Raw genomic sequence first — 19817 nt, forward strand, 5'->3', positions numbered from 1 at the left:
ACAAAATAAGTGGAATGATCTTCATTTACTATCATTTTAAATTTCCATTACAAATTATGTTCAATGCTCTAAGACGGTTTGGCTGCCTGGTGGCTCTTCTTGAACTAAAAGTGTGAATGGAAATCAGATTATACTGTAGGCTGCTGTTTGCAACATTTTAGTCCAAAGGGGACAGTTTGCCCTTTATTTTCTAGGAGCTGAAGCCTAATGGTGGTAGAAACAGATCTCTCCTACATCTTCCACAGCAATCATACTTCCTACTGGAAGAGACAGAGTTTATTTAAAAGATGTGAGATTGTCTGTTGTCTTGCTCCTCACAGTGCTGTTGTCTAATCAATAGAACTGGCATCACCCAGAAGTTGCCTAGAAGTGGGGTCTCAGGTCCCAAGCCAGATCCACTGAATCAGAATCTGAATTTTAACAGCATCTTTCAAATAATTTATATGCACATTCAATCCTGGGAAGCCTTGTCTCTCCTTGGTCTCATGCAGAAGGACACACATATGCTCAGCCAGGCCTGTTATTGGGGTGACCCAGAGTAAATGTTCCTCAAGTTTTTGGACTCTTGGCATTATGGCAGGTTAATTCTGGGGGCTCCAAGTAAAAAGGAATGATTGAGGAAAAGGAGAGGAAAAATATGATGTCTCTTCTTTCTTAGTCATTGTAAGAATACTTGCTAGGGTGAGTTGTCAGCAGCCATAAATTTATTTCCATCATACATTTCCCCTTATAAAGTAGTTGAAAAAAAAATCATGCTTATTCAGTTCCAGAATCTTATAAAATGCCTGGCCGTTAGAAGAAACTTATATAGACCCATGACCATTGTATTAATGACTCAGCATGGGTTACCTACACCCTTTGCAGTGAAACACAAAATCATTCTTAGATATTAAGATATTGAAACACAGTGCAGTGGAGACATTTAAAACAAAGATATTTAAAAACATTTAAAGCCAATTATTTACACTGCTCTGGAAGTTGAAAATCCAGCACATTTTTGTAAGGATCAAAACTTTATTTTGATCAACCAAGTACTGCGTAGGTTAAGAGTGGCAACTTTCCTTCTTTTCTTTTCTTTTTTTTTTAAATATTTTTTTTAGTTATAGACAGATGCAATATCTTTATTTTGTTTCTTCATTTTTATGTGGTGCTGAGGATCGAACCCAGTGCCTCACATGTGCAAGGCAAGCGCTCTGCCACCGAGCCACAACCCCAGCCCCTCCTTATTTTCTTAATCAGGAGGAACTGTTCCTAATGACAAAGAGTGAATGTTGGGTGACAAATATTCCCTGCAAAGTACAATGTTTTGCAACACCACACGTTTCTACTGCCTTTAGCAGCAACTGGCATAGTCCATAGCAGACCTGAGAAGAGGGAAGAAGGCCAGGAGAATCCATCTTCCAAGAAGACTCTTGGAAATGTGTGCCAAGAGGCATGTGAAGATGACAGGTGGATCTTAACACTGCATTTTCAAGGTCATTAACAATCCAGATCATCCGCAGATCTGTGGGCGTGGTGGATGAGCCCCGTCACTCAAGTCAGGTCTGCTATGAGGATTGACGCCAATCAGTTCCTCCCAATAGTGCAGCCAGTTCGTAGGAACTCCCCCTAAATGGGCAGCTTGCAGGCACAGCATTAGAACTCAAAGTAAGATCTGAGGACAGACTTACGCTCTTCACAGAGACGCCCCATCCAGCCATCTGGGCAGGAGCAAGCATTTGGGCGCTGGCAGACACCTCCATTCTGACATGGGAATCGACACACAGCTGAAGGGAAGCAGAGAGGGTCATAACTCTAGGGAATTATGGAGGGGTGATAGTCAGAAAATAAGACTGTGCATTTATAATTCATCACATTTCCTGGACTCAGGCTTTCAGGAAGAGCAAACAAAACTAAATCTCAGGAGGTGATTTCAATATATGGAGAAGTGTGACATTTTATTGGCTGTTACCAGAACAGTCTTCCCCCTAGCTTTATTGACGCATAATGGATAAAAATCTTGTCTATTGAAGACTTACGACTCGATGTTTTGCTAAATGCAGACATTGTGGAATAACTACCACAATCAAACTCATCATATTTGTCTCCTCACATAGTTACCACTGTCTTTCTTTTATTTTCCTTTCTTTCTTCCTGATGAGAACACTTAATGCCTAGCCTTCTAGCAAATTTCAGCTATACAGTATAGTATTGTTAACTAGTCACACTGCTGTGCATTAGGTCTCCAGAATTAATTCGTCCTGCATAACTGAAACTTTATACCCTTTGAGACCAACATCTCCCCACATGCTCCCGCCCCACCTAGCCCCTGGCAACCGCCATTGTCGCCTTGTTGTAGAGTCTGACTCTTTTGGAGTCTACACAGCACTGAGCTCAGGCAGCGTTTTTCTTCCTGTGCCTGGCTTATTTCACTTATCATAATGTCCTCGGGTGTGCCCATGTTTTTGCAAACAAGAGAATTTCCTCCTTTTTTAAGACTAAATAATACTCCACCCCACATTTTTTTTTATTCATTCATCAGTTGCAGGTTGATTCCACAGCTTGGCTGTTGTGAAGAAAGCTGTGGCCACTGAAATTTTGAGTTTTGATCATTCCTGGCAGAAATCTCAGACCCAGCTCACCTAGACATTCTCATCCTTCCCTGGTGCCATGGCTTTGGGTGGCTCCATGGAGTTCAGATGCTGTGGTTTCCTCTGCCTGGATACTATTCTCTTTCTTCCCTTTGCTCTAGTCCTTTCCTGCTAAAGTCTTCTCCCTTTTCAAGATCAAGTTAGAAGTCTCTCTCTCTCTCTCTCTCTCTCTCTCTCTCTCTCTCTCTCTGGGAAGCATTCCCTGTCTTGTTCTCAATTCCCAAGCAAACAAGTTGTGGCTTTCCTCTTCCTCATTTCCCAGGACTGAAATTTAAAAGACCTTCCCTGTGTGTGCGAGTGACAGTAAATCACCTATCCCACTCCGGCAGGTATCTGTGTACTCTCTTCCTACTTATTTTTCTACTTATCTTTAAATGATGATCAAAATGTCTGGTACAGGGATTTGCATTTTTTAAATGCATTTTTGTTGAAAAAAATTTCTCTGATTCCCCACCCAATGGATCCGGGAGGCTGGGTGGCCTTTCTCTTATCCCAAAAACATTTCCCAGGGTTTTAAAAAATTAGGTCTGAAGTCTCAGTTGCATCTAAATCAAATCTGGAGACCTTCTCACAGCCTCCAGAGTAGTGGATACACTTTGGGGATTGAGTTAAGCCATGTGAGAGGCAGATATGGCTCTTTACAGTGGGACAGTCCCTGTGCACTTGGGCTGCCCTGGGCATGGGCTGTGAATCCCAAGCTAGCCTGGAGCTGGCTCCACGGGGTTAGCGGGCAAAGTAGCTTCCACAGGTTCTAAAAATAAAGTTAGTTTCTTTTGACAAGTGGCTCCTGATTGTGCCCAGCCAGACTGCGGCACACAGGGAGGTCCCACAGCCTCTGCTAATTGTAGGTGGAACATCTGGTCTTTTTCCAAAGAAGCTTCAGCAGTGTTCTCCCAGAGCAGGGCCTGTGGTGCACAGGGAGCCACCTGTCACATCCTTTTCAGGTTCTCCTTGGCGGGGGGGAGTGCTTAACCCAGGGGGAACCAGAGTTATCTGTGTCTTGGGTCCAAGAATCACTTCTCAGTCCTGAATCACTGGCCCTTCTGTATCCTGTATATTCAGCTTCTGCCAGCTACTGTCTCTGTATCCAGCAGACAGGGCTCCAAGGACTTGAGATCCAGGAGGAGAGAAGCAGCAGTCAGGGTGCAGGTGGGCAGGAGGCAGCAAGGGGGTGTTTTTCAAGGTGCAGATCAGAGGAGAGACACGCACATTACTGAAGCTGCTCTCTTGGGGACAGGGAATTCATGGAGTGAGACTGGGGTAATTATAACCCCTCTAAGACATTCTTGGTCATCAGTATCTCTCTCTCTCTCTCTCTCTCTCTCTCTCTCTCTCTCTCTCTCCATCTTTATTTAAAAACCTTTGCTTTATTACCTCTCCAACTAACCCCAAATAGCCCAGTGTCAATCAACTAGTCTGTAGCCTGTACTAACTTAATCCTCTTCCCCTTCCCTCCAGCCCAAGTTCAAGAGTGGTTTACCCTAGCTTTCATCATCTCTCCACCTTTTCCTCATTCTTCAAACCACAGTAATCTGACTTCTGCTCTCAACACACCCTTCAACTGCTTGAGCTTACTCTCTCCCGTCTTCCCAAATGTCGGATTTAGTAGGTGTGCTTTGGTTCGCTAGTCTTTCCTAAGTATGAGCCACGGTTGGCCATTGCTCTTCTTTAAAAAAAAAAAAACAACCTCACTTCCTTTGGATCCTAGGCTGCTACTCTCTTCTGGTTTTCTTTCACCTTGCGGGCTCCTCCTTCTCATGTCCCTCCTTTTCTTGCTGACCTTAAAGGGCTCATGTCCAGGGTCTGTCTCATCCCTGGCCTTCCCATCCAATATTTTTTTCTGGTGTATGTGTGCACATAGATATAGATTCAAAGGATACAAAGTCACAGATAGGATGAACAAGTCAAGAGAGCTAAAGTAGAATACCAAGTCTACAGGTAATAATATCCTACTGTTTTGGAGACTTTTGCTTAAATAAGTAAATTTTAGCAGTTCTTGCCACAAAAAATGTATACTATGTGAAATAGTGGGTATGTCAATTTGCTTCAGTATAATAACTTTTGCTACCTATATTTATCTCATGATATCATGTTGTATAATTTAAATATGCGCAATAATATTTTATAAAAGAAAGTATAGAAAACCCTGATATACTTATCTGGCTCTCGTATGTATGATTCTAACACCATTCATGTGTGTGTGTGTGTGTGTGCATATAAGAAATACATATATAATTGATCTCTGTATATATATATATATGCTAGAGATTTCATTTGTATATTATATTCAATATACATACAACATAAATCCAATTCGGGAAAATGCAAAGTACAAATAAATATTCCATTCTATATTTCCTCTTTGCTTCAATTCAGAATGCCTTTCCCTGAATAATGGCTTTAAGACTAGATCAGGGTTTGACTTCCCTGTTAAATCTTCCCAGATGCTCCCCCACCCCCACCTCCCTGCCACAAGAAAGGCCAGTTTTGACCACACGGGGCTCTTGGAGAAAGCTTAGTATATCTCTCTGTCATACTCTGTACCACATGGTTTTCACTTTTTGTACGATGGATCTATTTTGGCCCAGAGCAGTTGTTCCATGTGTGAATAACGCCTCAGAGAAACACAGAGCTGGCCTGAGAGGCTTTGCTACAGAAGCAGTTCCAGGGCTCGGGTGGAGGATGAATATTATAGGCTCAAGATAGACAAAAAGAAGCTCAGGTAGTTCTGGGAATGTGGTTAGGAAGGTTTTAGTTATTTGAAGGAGTCAAGGTAGGAAGGAACAAGGTAGTTTATAGGATGCAGGGGAGATGTCCCTTCCAGAATATTAAAAAATAACTCACTATCTTATTTATTTATTTTTAAATTGTACACAATACCTTTATTTTGTTTATTTATTTTTATGTGGTTCTGAGGATTGAATCCAGGGCCTTACTCATGCTAGACAAGTGCTCTACCATTGAGCTACAGCTCTAGCCCAGAGCTGAGTATCTAAAGCAAGCACACAAACTTCCTTTTGACTTCTGACCTTAAGTGAAGCAGTACCTACACCTGAGGAGAATGTCTTCTGCAGCCCTCTCCAAGGAAGGTTACACATTCTCTTCCATGTCCTGGGTTGTGATCTCATTCTTCACTGTTGTTTCTACATAATTAATGTCCTTTCTCCTCCAATGAACCTGCCTCTTTTGAAGTTCATGCTGTTCCCTCATTGACTTCCACAATTCTCCCTGAACACCCAACTCTTTTAAGGACTTTGGCATTTATACTCCAAATCTATATCTGACCATTGTCTGCATGGACAACCCACATAACAACTTGACTATTTGTGTAGTTTCTTGGTTACCACTGACTTGTTCACTACCATCATTCTTCACTTTGAGTAAATATTTGTAGAATTGGTGAAATTATTGTGATTTTCAAAAAATCATATTATATTTGTGTACCACATCACCTTTTCCCATTCTGTAGGATTTCGAACATGGAATCTGAGGATTCTTTGTGTCCACTTTCAAGCACAAAACATAACATTAAGGAAAATGACCCAACTGTTAAGAGAAAGTTTAAAGCCCAAAAATAAAGTAGTATGCAAATTAATTATTGGTCATATCAGACTATCATACACATTTCCCTGCAATTTCACTAAGACATAACCCAACATTTCCTTACCTCTGCAAGTAGGGGGTGATGTCCATGTTCCATTTTCCAGGCAAACGCTCCTTAGGGAGCCCACAAGCATGTATCCACTGAAGCAGGAATATGTGATCATGTCGCCATATTGATAATGTACGCCTCGTGCAATAGCATTTTCTATGTGAGTCGGAGTCCCACATGAGATTTCTATAGGGAGGCAAGACAACAATTAGGTCTGTGGCACTAACCCAGACTGGGAACACCACCCTCATCTTCAAGTCCAAATTAATTTAAAGAGCAAAGACAAAATACATAAGGAAATATTTTCACTTCCATAATATGTAGAATACTAGGAACTGAAAGAACATGTTGCTGTTGTTTAGAATGATTAGATGTACAAGGTCAAAGGGTTTTTCCCCCTCTGATTCAAATGTTGAAGTTGAGCATTTTTTTTTTTTTTTGGTGCCAGGGATTGAACCCTGGGGCATTTAACCACTGAGCCACATCCTCAGCCCATTATTAACGTTATATTGAGAGCCAGGGTCTCGCTAAATTGCTTAAGGCCTCACCTAAGTTTCTGAGTCTGGCTTTGATCTCACAATCCTTCTGCCTCAGTCTCCTGAGCCACTGGGATTATAGGAGTGCACCACCACACCCAGCAAAGTTGAGCTATTTTAAAGTCAAGAAAGAAATCTGCAGGAGACCAACAACAAACTCTTATAACTCACCCAAGAGGTGTGTGCAAGACAATGTTAAAGCAGAATGCTTATCAAATTAGAAGAGGAAAAATAGCAGGATTGTAGTCATAGTGATTGTTGTCAGAGTGAAGATCATGAATTTCAGTGCTACATATCTCATCAGGAATGTGCTGGGTTACAGTTGTTACACCCCTGTAATCCCAGAGACTTGAGAGACTGAAGCAGGAGGATTGCAAATATGAGGCCAGCTTCAGCAATTTAGGGAGACCCTCAGGGCCTGTCTCAAAATAAAAAATAGAAAGGGCTGAGGATATAGCTCAATGGTAGGTGCCTCTGGGTTTAAACCCTAGTATAACAAACAAACAAACAAACAAACAAGCACATTTCTAGACTTTCTGGCTTATGAATCTGCATTTTACACACTCTCTCTCTCTGGGTTTCTCATGTACACCAAGTTTAAATCATTGATGTGTAGGGATAAATACCAGAGGTTGGTGAACACAATGAGGAAGTTTGCTCCTCAGGGTAAGGAAGGATATTTGGTTCTAAGCCAAAGACTTTACGTCTAATAGAAAATGCAAGAGAGGATTGAGGATAACAAACAATAGTAGAAACTGTCTCCTCTCCAAGGCAACCCCTGACCCTTTCAAGAATATTGAGGAATAATTAAGCATGCATGGAAGGAACATTTGTAACAAGAGCACGTCTCTTCTTGCTCTTTCTTTCAGCGGCCTGAATGGCTGTCTGGGGAGCCAAGACCAAGGTGAGGATATGTGGGCAGAATGAGGCCACTTGGCCTGCTTTCCTCCAGGCTAGTAGCTCTAAACTAGACTAGAGGACCCATGAGAAACTCCAGCTTATGCATACTTAGTTCTTCCCATTTCATTAGAGGTAGGTTTTTGCAAGCTTTGGGGACCTGAATCCCAGTTAAATGCCTAGCCCCACATTTATCTGGAGTAAAAAAAAATCAACTTTGGAAGGCTGGGTAAGCTACCAGTTGAAAATTCAGGGTCTTGGGCTATTGGGTATCTCTTCCTATCTGGAGATATTGCTAACACAGTATACACCTATTTATTTATTCTTGGAAACAAACCCATAAGATAGGTATTACTGGTACCATTAACAAACAGAAGTGCCAGGACTCTAAGGAGGTAAGGCACTAGGCAGAAGTTTTAAGGATAGAATTCAAACTCAGGTTTTCACGTGCACATTTCTTATCTCGTTAATTGGGGTGCGAGTGCTCTGAGGATGGAGACCATTAAGGGCAGAATATAGTCCTATACTCCAGAATATATTCCAGAGCCTTGCATATGGTTCAAACCAGCGAGTATTTTTATTGATTGCTGTTGATGGAATAGTGGGGCTAGGAAATGCATATTAAGAGATGTCAATGTCATCTGTTATCACAAGGTAGCAAGAGATACTGCCAGACTGTGGCGTGTAAGGCCACATCATGAATATATCAATATGTTGCTAGCCCAGTGTTTTTCAAACTGTGCTTCCTGGACCAATAGGATTGGAAACACCCAGGAATTTGTTAAAAATGCAAATTCTCAGGTCTCATCCCAGACCTACTGAATCAGAACCTACAGGTGCGCCCCCAGCAACTTGTGTTTTAGAAAAGTTCTCTAGGTGGTCATGATGTAACATAGGTCTAATTTTGAGAACTGGCATGGAACAATTTCGATACATATCCATAAAGCACTTGTGGCTTACTAAAGGCTAGTTTGGGGACAGTGTGAAAAAATATATATATTTTAAGTTTAATTTCTTGCTTATTTTTAGAAGACTACACTTTGAAAATTTGCTCAGTAATTCCTGGTCAGGTAGGTTTTAGCTTAATTCTGAAACCTTTTTTTTTGGCTTGGTATTTAAAGATTTTTTTCCTAAATTTTTAAACATTCATTCAGGAGATGCTAACCAGGATAGCACAGAGATCTAAATATCTACAGTCAAGTTACTTGATTGCAAATACCCTCACAAGGATGGGAAAAGATTCCATGCTGAGGGAACGCTCTGGGCTCCACCTGCGGCGGACTTACTTTCACATTTGGCACTTGTCTGTGTCCAAGTCTCGTCGGGGTTACAGGTTATGATGCCGTGGCCATGGAGCAGGAAACCTTCCCTGCACTTGATAGACACATTCTGATCAACAAAAAACTCCTTCTCAGAAAGCACAGCATTCTCAGGAATCACAAAAGGGACAGGGCATGGATTTGCTGTTAAAAAGAAAAGAAAATGCTTACTGATATATTCCCTCTTATTTCTTTAAAGGCAGAGTAGAGTCCTGCAGAAGATGGGTCCTCAATGATGGCAATATGAGTCTTAAAAAATATAAAACTTCAGAGGCTGGGGCTGAGGCTCAGTGGTGGAGGCTTGCCTTATACACGTGAGGCCCTGGGTTCGATCCTCAGCACCACATAAAAATAAATAAGGAAAATAAAGGTATTGTGTCCAACTACAACTAAAAAATAAATATTTAAATAAATAAAATAAAAAATATTGTGTCCATCTACAACTAAAAAACATTAAAAATAAAGTATAAAACTTCAAATATCACTTGAAGACTCCCTTTGAATCCACATGACACATGAGAGTATTTGTAAAGATAAAATCAGATAAGATATGAAAACACCAAGTTATTAAACTTCTAATGTAAGGTCCCTACAAGTCTAAGATAGTCAATTAGATCAATGCCTGAAATTATGGTCCACAACATTATTTAAGATTTCTTTTTATCAGCACTGGGGAACATTAAGTTATACTAAAAATCCAGGGGTACATCAAATATTCCCCTAAAATGTAAAGACCTATTAAGAACACAGAGTAAATTCATCCCACTATCACTTGGCCTTCTTTCACCCAGCGTCTTTCAGAAGGATGGCACCACAGAATCATCAGCATTTCTGTGTGAGATGAACATGACTTTAGACGCACACTGCTGTGAGCAGAAGATCAGAACTTAAACTGGGGAGTTTGCAAGCCTCATTTATAAAGATGGATTCATTCCTATGGGTCTGAAGAAAATGCAGGAAATGACAATGGGGCTGAGCTTGCTCAGCGCACCGGTGTGACACACATTGCAACACTTATTCCAAGCCCTATGGTTTTCTGATTTTAAATGGGCACAAAATAAGTCCTGGTTAGTGACATTGCTTCCACTGAATCTGAAAGGCTCAGTTCTTGCATTATGATTTTTAAACAGTAACCAGAGCGCTCTCAACTTTTCTCTTATTTATGAATTATTTTCATTCAGGTGATTACATTTATATATAATAAAGTATATATAAATTTATTATTTATATATACTTTATTATATTAATATTTTACTTCAAACATATTTTCTTTCTTTATCGTTTTCCTATCTCTAATAAAATTCATTATACATTTCTGTCAAAAATTTCTTCATGAAATTGCACTTTCTCTTGGTGCCTTGAACTTGTAATCAGACAAGGAATCTGACAAAAGCTCACTCTTAGGATGTTTTAGATAACACCAGCAGATTTTTTAAGAGACCCCATAAAATTTGGTTTAAGAATCACAGATTGCTTTCTCTTAGCCAATCTCAGTTATCAGTGGAGTTTCCTCTACATTTTAGATGTGCAGGATGCTAATTATGAAGCTGAATCTCATTAAAACCTCCCTAAAGTCAACACATACGTTTGCAATGAGGAATTGGGTGGCTCCAAGTTCCATGTTGAGTGCAGTGTGCCTCAGCGGACCCTTCAAGGCTGTAGCCTCTGCGGCAGGTGTAGACAATGCTGAGTCCAGCTGTTCCATTTTCCATGTCAGCCTTCCCGTTAAGGAACTCAGGTGGGGCTACACACCTGGACTCTGAAAGGAAGAAGAAAAGTCTTACATTAAATACTTCTTCACATCCTCTTTCCTTCTTTTTGCTGTAGTTTGTTAAAGGTATTCAAGGATAACATCTATAAAATATTGAAGCCTACATATACAAAACAAGATGATACTTATTGATGGAGGGGAAAAAAAGCACATAATTAAAGAATGCTATTTTATCTATTTTCTCCATCGGTCTTTATGTATATAGTTAATAATGCTGGGTTAGTGGGGTTTGAATAAGCAGGTAGGTGAAATAGAGTAATTTCATGTGTTAAGTTGTTACCATGGTCAAGAGCTTTCCATACAAAAATAACCAAGCTTATTTTTTAAAAAAATATATTTTTAGTTGTTGATAGACCTTTATTTTATTTATTTATACATAGTGCTGAGAATTGAATCCAATGCCTCATACATGCCAGGCAAGTGTGCTACCTCTGAGCCCCAGCCCCAGCCCAAGCCCCTCAAGCTTATTTTGAATAATTCTTAGAATGTAAGCCTAGATAAATATACAGGATGTATATTTATCTGTTATATTTGAATATCAGCTAAATAACAAATATGTTTTCAGTAGAAGTATATCTCAAATATCATAAGGGACACATTTATATTAAAATCATTTTCAACTGAATAAAATTTAAATTTAACTTAGTGTCCTATGTTTCTTTTCTCTTTTGAATCTGGTAACCTTACTTAACAGTAATTCTGAGATTATCTCAACCGATAGTTGAAGAAAAGTGAGTCTCAGAGGGGTTAAAAAACTTGGTCATAATTCTTGTAAGGAGGGATAAAACATAAATTTATTGGATAGTAAGTATTGAAAAGAGGTAACCATGAACTTGGGGGAAACTGCATTTTAACACTAATATTAATGTTTTATATGGCTTTTAGGGCTATGCAAACTTCATATACTGTTGAGATCTCATTATAAAGGATGATTTTGCATCAGTGAGAAATGTTATTACCAGGATTGTGCTACAAGGAACACAGGGTCACCCTCCCTAGAATCTTAAAAAATGGATTTGAATCCTAATTTTATAATTCTTGTGGAGTTAGAGGAGGTGGTTTAGACCAGCTTCCCTCAATTTAAAATGCATATTATTGTTCCTGAGAAGCTTTTATGCTTAGGGCCCTATCCCAGACAAAACGAATCAGAAGCTCTGTGTAGTGGTGGGCTTCTGGTATTTTATTTTATTAAAAACTTGCCAAATAATTCTACTGCTAACTCAGAATTAAAGGTCCCTGAAATGATACTAGCTGACTTTTTTTTTTTTTTTTCCATACTGGTGAGTCTTGTGTGTGCTGAGACCAGGTATCTTAATTTTGGCTGTTCTTCGGAATCACTTGGAGATCTTTAAAAGGTATAGATGGTGGGTCCCAACCTCAAAGATTCTAAATGAACTATATATTACCAGAAATTTTCAAAGCTCTCTAGGATATTCTAAAATGCTGAAGTCTAAAAACCAGAGGCCAAAGGCAATGTTTCTCAAACTTTAATATGCATGTGAATCCTCCAGGGATCTTGTTAAAAATTTGAATTTTGTTTCAGTAGGATTGGGGTGGGACCTAAGATTCTGAAGTTTGAACAGGATGCCAGGTGCCATTGATATTGCTAGTCTGTGGGCCACAGGTTGAGAAGCACTAGTCCAGGATATCCTACTGATTTGTATGGGCTTCTCTGAGCTCTGATAACAGATACCAACAAATTTAATAATTTAGTAAATTATATAAGGCTCTTACAGATCAGATTGCTCAGTATGCATACTGAAATACTGATATTTTATATGCTTGGGGAGAAAATATGCAAGGAAATGTATCAAAATACTAATAGTTTTTAACCCCTAAGTGGTGGGATCAAAAGCTGTTTCGTTTTGCTTATTTGTGTTACCTAATTTCTTGAAATTAACTTGTATGATACTGATAATTTAGGAAGAAGTAAAGAAAGCCCCAGGGAATAATAAGATACATACACGGTTTTCTATTACTGTCTCGCATTTCTGAGATGAAAACTCTGCAAACCATAGTCTTTGCAGTTTGAGCTAAATTGCAAAATGGATCCTGCCCCCTCCAACACCATGAAGTTCTTCAGTGCCAGGTGTGCATGATTCCTTTGCATTCTGCACCTCCCTCCTCCATGCATACATACACACACTTTGGATCATGAGCAATTTATATAAAAATGCCATTATCAGGAATGTCCCAAGTGCCAGATGAATGCTGCATTTCTGTGACTTGAGAGGATACTCACTATTTTAAAAATGTTTTTCTCTATAATCTTTATCCAAGATTTTTAGAACTAAAAGCAGTCATTATTCTCCACTGAATTACTTCCGTATAATAATATAATATTCCTTAAAAGGCTTACCTGTCCCATATACACAAAATTATCTTATTCATCTACCTCTGAAAATATCGTTGAAACTACCAGAAATAAGGATTTAAGTTCCTGGAATCCTAGCACCTGCTCAGCCACTGACTTGATGAGATAGTGGGCAGACCACTTGTTTCTCCTAACCCCCACTGGCTCATTTGTTAGTCAGAGAGACTGAAGTGGATCATCTAAGGGGGCCTTCCAGCTTGAGAATCTGACAACTCCACCAGAAAAAAACAAAAACAAAAACAAAAACTTGCATTGGTTTAAAATGACTGTCTCTAAATATATTGGCTTTTTTTTTTTTTTTTTTTTTTTGGTAGAGGAAGTACATGGGCCACAGATTGGGAAAGAAGTCATGTGGATTAAACTAACTGTTGCCAAATAAACCTGGTTGTTCTCATAAAATGAGTTAATTCAACATTACATACATATAAACTGAAAAATCACTTATTTGACAGATATCCCAGCACTTAAAGAAAGATGCCTGTATTGGCCATTACTGCCACCAAGAAGCAAGAGCTCCAAAACTTCTTCTAATTGTGCCTGTTTTGGGGGGAAACCCCCGCCCCAAAATACAAATCAACACAATAATTAATTAGTTCCCAAACAAAATGTTTTCCATTTCGGAGCCGGGGATCTTGTATTTTACTCTAATTAATCACCAATCTCTGCTTCAGTTTTTGGTCCTTTTATTGATTCAGTGTCCTTGAACAAAAGCCCATTAAATATTCTCATACCGTTGATGGAGTTGGTTCAAAAAATTAAAAAAAAAATTTTAAATTACAAAACTGATATATAAAGAAAAACAAAGCCACACCATTACCTTGTGTCCTCAGTATCATTTTCGGGAATATGAAGTGGCATCTAACTTACTTTGGCAGGTTGCTGCTCCTCCACTCCATACTTTGTGTTCCTGACACACGCGTTCTCTGTTCCCCTGTGGATCAGTGGAGAGGGGTCACCAACAAGATCAAAACTCCGTAATAGGAAGATGACAAGGGATTGCAAAGCTAGCGTGGCTATTAACTTGAATGGCTCAACACTGGAATGCTAACTAAATCTAGCAAATGAATACAGGGAAAGGAGTAGCTTTAGATTCCAAAAACCTATTTGTCAAGTTACTTCAAGATTCATCCCTGGAAGACTAGTGTAATTAACTTACATACAACTGGGCTTCCCCTTCCACTTTAAATCACAGCTAATTATAATCTATAGCAAAGACTGATGTAGACTGGGTTAGAAAGGCCCAAGAAGTATATCTGCTTAGTATATTTAAAAAAATACTTTGAATTGTATGTATCTTTCCATACCTGAGAGGTATAGCAAGGGTTATGAGATACCATATTGATATGAGGATTGAGTTTTTCAATAGTGTAATTTATCTGTTTAACATCAGCTTACCCCATTGAGGATCCGTGCATTTAAAATTTTAAATATTCTGGATAAGGTCATTCTAAAATTTTCTCCCTGCCTTCTGAAATATAATTTTATTAAAAAATTATTTAGAATTGTTATCTGAATACATTTTTAAATATCCTGTAGCCCTTGAGGACTACAGGATAGGTACAGGAGAGGTTGCTGGCTCCCTGCAGTTATTAAGCTAAAGTTCTGTTCTTTGATTCCTGAGTATGATTTCTATATTTTCTCTGCTTCCCAATTCTCTATAATATCTTGCTATAATCATTTGTGTTCCTAAGGGTAACTCCTTTTCCATGCATTAAGTTCCTAATATACTATGGAATAGTAAATAAATAATCATTTATAATATTACATGTTTAAAAAAGGCTGGGTTCTAAGTAATATTTTAAGGGGTTTGACTTTAAGTCAAGTTTATGAACTTCAGCACATTCTATAATATTTTTTTCATTGCATAGAGACTTTACATATCATATTATTATGAAACTGTGTTCTAGGGAAAAAAAAGACACTTCCCTGTAAACACCAGCAAGCTAACCCTTGAATTCAAGGTCAATCTTATTTCATCTGAGCCCCGCCCTCTCCCACCACATTATTTTGAAGCAAATCTCAGACATCATCAAATAATTTAATAGTAATATTTTCAGTTTGAATCTCTAAAAGATAAGGGTTTTTATCAATCTATCCTTACATTATTACCTTATTTTTATTCTTATTTTTTAACTTTTTGAGGAAATAAAACAAGATTCATAGAAGCCTGGTTCCAGCTTTCATGGACTCATCTTATGACATTTCCTTAATTGCATGGTCAGAAAATAATGGGTCATCCTACACAAATTTAACAGGCTGCTGGCAATGAATACTTCTGCAAAAACTATATTTAAATTCACCTATGAAAAATAAAGACATGGAAGAAGAATTTCCTGAAAAACCAGATGACAGTCTTATGTTTTGTAAGTTGGTCTTTTAAATGGCAAGTTTGATGCTAAGATAATGTTTTCAGCAAAATTAATTGTGGTCCTCCCACTAAACCAAACAGGGATACCTAAGTACTGCTGATGGGGTTTTAATATTATAACCAAGAGGGATCTGAAGAAGAAAGATGGTATTTGGTTAGGAGTGCTCTGATATGGCTATCTGGCTTCTTTATCAAGAATTTACCAATCTATATGAACTCATTGTTTTGCGAAATCCCAACTTTGCCTGCCTAAATCCTTGTTGTCACCTCACCATAGCGACAGGTGTCTTTGTTGCAAAGTGTGGTCACCAGCAATCCAAACATGTTTCGATGTTCAATTGAAGTCACAGTAGGGGTTTGTGGTTGGAAAACTGACTTCCTCTTCCTTAAACATAGCTTTCATTTTTTTTTTTTTATTCAAGACATTTTGCTTCTTAAAATTCTATATCCCCTTAACTATTTCTAGGTAAACATTAGAGTATATATAAGGCAACAAAGTATAATAGGATCTTTTAGGAACAAAGTTGGTGAAGTCAACTTGGGCTAATACTAAAAATATTCCCAAGTGTATCAGAAAAACAAATTAATTCTAGTTAAACAATTTGTTTTCTTACCTCTAATACATAGCCAGGTTCACACTGATACGTAATTGTGCTTCCAAAGGTGTATTTAGTGCCAACCACAAATCCATGTTCTGGACTTTCAGGTTCCCCACAGGAAACTGGGTTGCAGGATTCGTCAGAAATTGGTGGATCCCAGGAACCGTCAGGCTAAGTAACAAATAAATTTAGGTTGTCTTCAGGAATTAATACATAAGTGGAGAAGTTTACAAATATTGGTATGTGGCAGAATAATTCCCAAAATGACAGTCAAAAGAGCCTAGAATTTAGTCCTACTTTTTAGGGCTATTATTTGTAGCCCTAAAAAGCACACACCAATTATCAGATGGTCTTCACCATCATCAGCATTTTTGGACATTTCTTAAACAGATAAAATAAGTGTTTTCTTCTTAATATAATCCATTCAAAAATCAAGAACACCAATCTCTATGATTTCATGATAAGACATGAGGACTGAATGGCTGATATAAATATTCTAAGATTTCTAACTAAGGCACCTTATATTTCATATGATTCCACATTTTCATTAAAAGTTTATGAGGACTGGCAGCCTTTAGGTGGGCTGCTCAAACTTTAAAAAGACAGTTTTCTTTTCTCCATTTCAAGATGAATACTTGAAAATATTCTATCATTATTTTGAAGGGGTCACTTAGTAAAAAAATTTTTTCTTTAAATATTCTTTTTTTAAAAGTACTTTTTTTTTAGTTGTAGATGGACACAATACATTTATTTATTTATTTATTTACTTACTTACTTACTTACTTACTTGTGTAGTGCTGAGGATCAAACCCAGTGCCTCACATGTGTTAGACAAATGTTCTACCACTGAGCCACAACCCCAGTCCCACAGTTGTTTTCTTTGAAGATTGATAGTTATTCTCTTGCTGACTGTGATACAGTGTGTGTCTATTTTTTTTGTAGTTGTAGATGGACAGAATGCCTTTATTTTAAAAGTTTCTTTTTATGTGGTACTGAGGATCAAATCCAGTGCCTCATGCGTGCTAAGGCAAGAGCTCTGCCACTGAGCTACAGCCCCAGTCCCCGATTTTGTCAGAATAATTCATTAGTCATTCCTTTTTCCAACGCTTGTGATGTTTCCTTACAGTATCCACTTCTGACTCGTTTTTTTCTGTTCCATTCATTTTTCTTTCTTTAACACCAATATTACACTGATGGGAAGGATTTTTGTTTTTTTTGTGTTTTGGTTTTGGTACGGGGGATTGAAATCAGGAGTATTTTATTACTGAGCTACATCCTCACCCCCTTTTTTATTTTTCACTTTTATTTTGAGACAGGATCTCTCTGAGTTGCTGAGGCTGGCTTCAAAGTTGTGATTCTCCTGCCTCAGCCTTCCAAGTCACTGGTATTATAAGCATGGGTCACTGTGCTCAGCAAGTTCTGAAATTCTTAACATGTCTTAATCTGACAGTGTTGGTCTTCCTTCAGTATTAATTTTTAAAAATTTGTATTGATCTCTTTATATATTTATTTGTCCTACAAACTATAGAATCATTTAATTGCCTTGTAATAAAATATTTCTAGGTACTAATATAATCGTATGCAATTTATGCATTTAAAAACTTTGAGACCAGAAAATTAAACCAAAACCCAGTTAGGCAAGGATGAAGGTCCCATTATGTATGAGGAAGTAATTAAGGTTTTCAAAAATAAAATACTGGGGAAAAAAAAAAGAGTCACCAGGATCCAGGGTATCCAGGGAACCGGGGGACTACTCAGTTGTCCATACACCCAAAACTGGAGAACATCACTTTGATTCCCTTAGTCATGGAGGGACTCTGCTTGATTCAGACAGTTCTTGCAAAAAAGCCTCCTCTCAATGTGGGCATGGGGGTGCATGCCTGTAATCTCAGCAGCTACAGAGGCTGAGGCAGGAGGATTGTAAATTCAAAGCCAGTCTCAGCAACTTACTGAGGCCCTAAGCAACTCAGCAAGATGCTGTCTCAAAACAAAACAAAACACAACACAAACAAAACAATAAAAATAAAAAGGTCTGGGGATATGGCTCAGTGGTTAAGTGCCCCTAGGTTCAGTCTCTGATACCCCCTCCCTCAAAAGTCTCCCCTCAAAAATTTTAGCTGTAAATCTAAGTAAGATCTTCTAGAACTAAGCGAAATTTGAGAGCATGGTAACAATGGGAGTCATTTGACCTGTTCCCTGTGATGATTTTGCTTTCAGGTATGGTAGCAATCAATCATTAAGTATGCATGACTTACAAATGGAAAAGTCAGAGAGAATAAAATAATTCTTGAGTTCCTGCTACATTTTAGGCTTGTACTAGAAACTTCATATACATTAAATAATTTGATACTTTCAATTACCACAGATTTACAAAGAAAACAAGCTGGAGAAATGTAAGGTCACAGAACTTATTAATGTTTCAATGGAGACCAAAAAAAAAAAAAAGAGTCTATGGATACAAATCAACCACTATCTTTGAAAAGATCATTGTTTGCTGAAACAAACTCATGCATAGTTTCCTTGTGTTGTCTGGCTTCTCACAACCACCATACAAGATGTGTATTGTTATACACATTTCAAATAAGGAAACTGAAGATCAGAAATTTTAAGGAACTTTAAGAAAGTTCAAACAAGTCATGAGTAGCAGAGGCTGGATTTGACTCCAGTTGGCTGTCTGCTTCCGTAGACTTTGGGCTTTCTGCTGAAACTGAAAACATTTGGCATGACCCACGGTTCCTTTTTATATGACACTCTTTTGAGCAAAAAATAAACCTCAAAGCCCCAACCCCCAAAACCAAAACTAAAATCATTATGGTTAACTTGTCACAAATGTCCTGATACAGGTATTTTAACACTTCACCTAACTTAAGTACTTATAAGTTTCAAAATGAGAATGTTGGGAGGAATGATACATTATTTTATTTTATTTTACTTTTTAACCAAGAAACTTCTTAAAACCTTTAATGTAAATGAAAATGTGAGGCATCCTTTCTTCTCAGGACAGGAGACTGCACATTTTATCCTGATGACATATAGATGTCTAGAAATTTGATTTACATGTTCCAATTAAGATAGTCTTACCTGACATGTCGATACGTTAGCTCCCTGATAGGCATACCCTTCTACACAGGTCACAGAAACTTGCTTATTCACACTGAAGTCTCCTCCATGAACAAGTATGTGTGTTGTGTTTGAAGGCAGAAGACACTGTTTAGGACTGCAGGAGATTGTCTCTGGGAACCAATGACCATCTTCCTGGCAGGTAAATGTATCTATATCTGTATCCATTATATAACCTTCTAGACATCTGCAATGGAAATGCAAGAATAAATGTCTTTAAAGAAGCACAATATAGTTTCTGACCTATTTTTGGATTTAAGAAGCCATTATAAGGCTCAGTAGACATTTAATGTGCTACATCAAAACTGATTCAAGGGCCGGGGATGTGGTTCAAGTGGTAGCGTGCTCGCCTAGCATACGTGGGGTACTGGGTTCGATTCTCAGAACCACATAAAAACAAAATATATTGTGTCCACCTAAAACTAGAAAATAAGTACTTAAAAAAACTGATTCAAATGTCAAGTGGATAGCATTGCCATGAAAAACATTATTATAGCAATGATAGTCAGATTAATCCTTAGCTATGCACATTCAAGATTAGCTAAGGCTAA

General features: G+C 38.2%; 1 protein-coding gene across 1 annotated transcript in view; it reads right to left on the minus strand.

Moving 5' to 3' along the window:
- The window catches only part of Svep1 (sushi, von Willebrand factor type A, EGF and pentraxin domain containing 1), a 173585-nt gene that overhangs the window by 6077 nt on the left and 147691 nt on the right, over positions 1-19817 (minus strand). The window contains exons 39-45 of the mRNA XM_027943007.3: positions 19228-19453; positions 16162-16317; positions 14047-14110; positions 10620-10793; positions 9002-9178; positions 6298-6468; positions 1671-1766 (exon numbers count right to left, since the gene is read on the minus strand). Coding sequence (XP_027798808.3) covers positions 1671-1766; positions 6298-6468; positions 9002-9178; positions 10620-10793; positions 14047-14110; positions 16162-16317; positions 19228-19453 — 1064 coding nt within the window. The remainder of the gene's footprint in view (positions 1-1670; positions 1767-6297; positions 6469-9001; positions 9179-10619; positions 10794-14046; positions 14111-16161; positions 16318-19227; positions 19454-19817) is intronic.

Source organism: Marmota flaviventris, chromosome 13 (genome assembly GCF_047511675.1).
Source record: "Marmota flaviventris isolate mMarFla1 chromosome 13, mMarFla1.hap1, whole genome shotgun sequence".
In the NCBI taxonomy this organism is placed as follows: domain Eukaryota; kingdom Metazoa; phylum Chordata; class Mammalia; order Rodentia; family Sciuridae; genus Marmota; species Marmota flaviventris.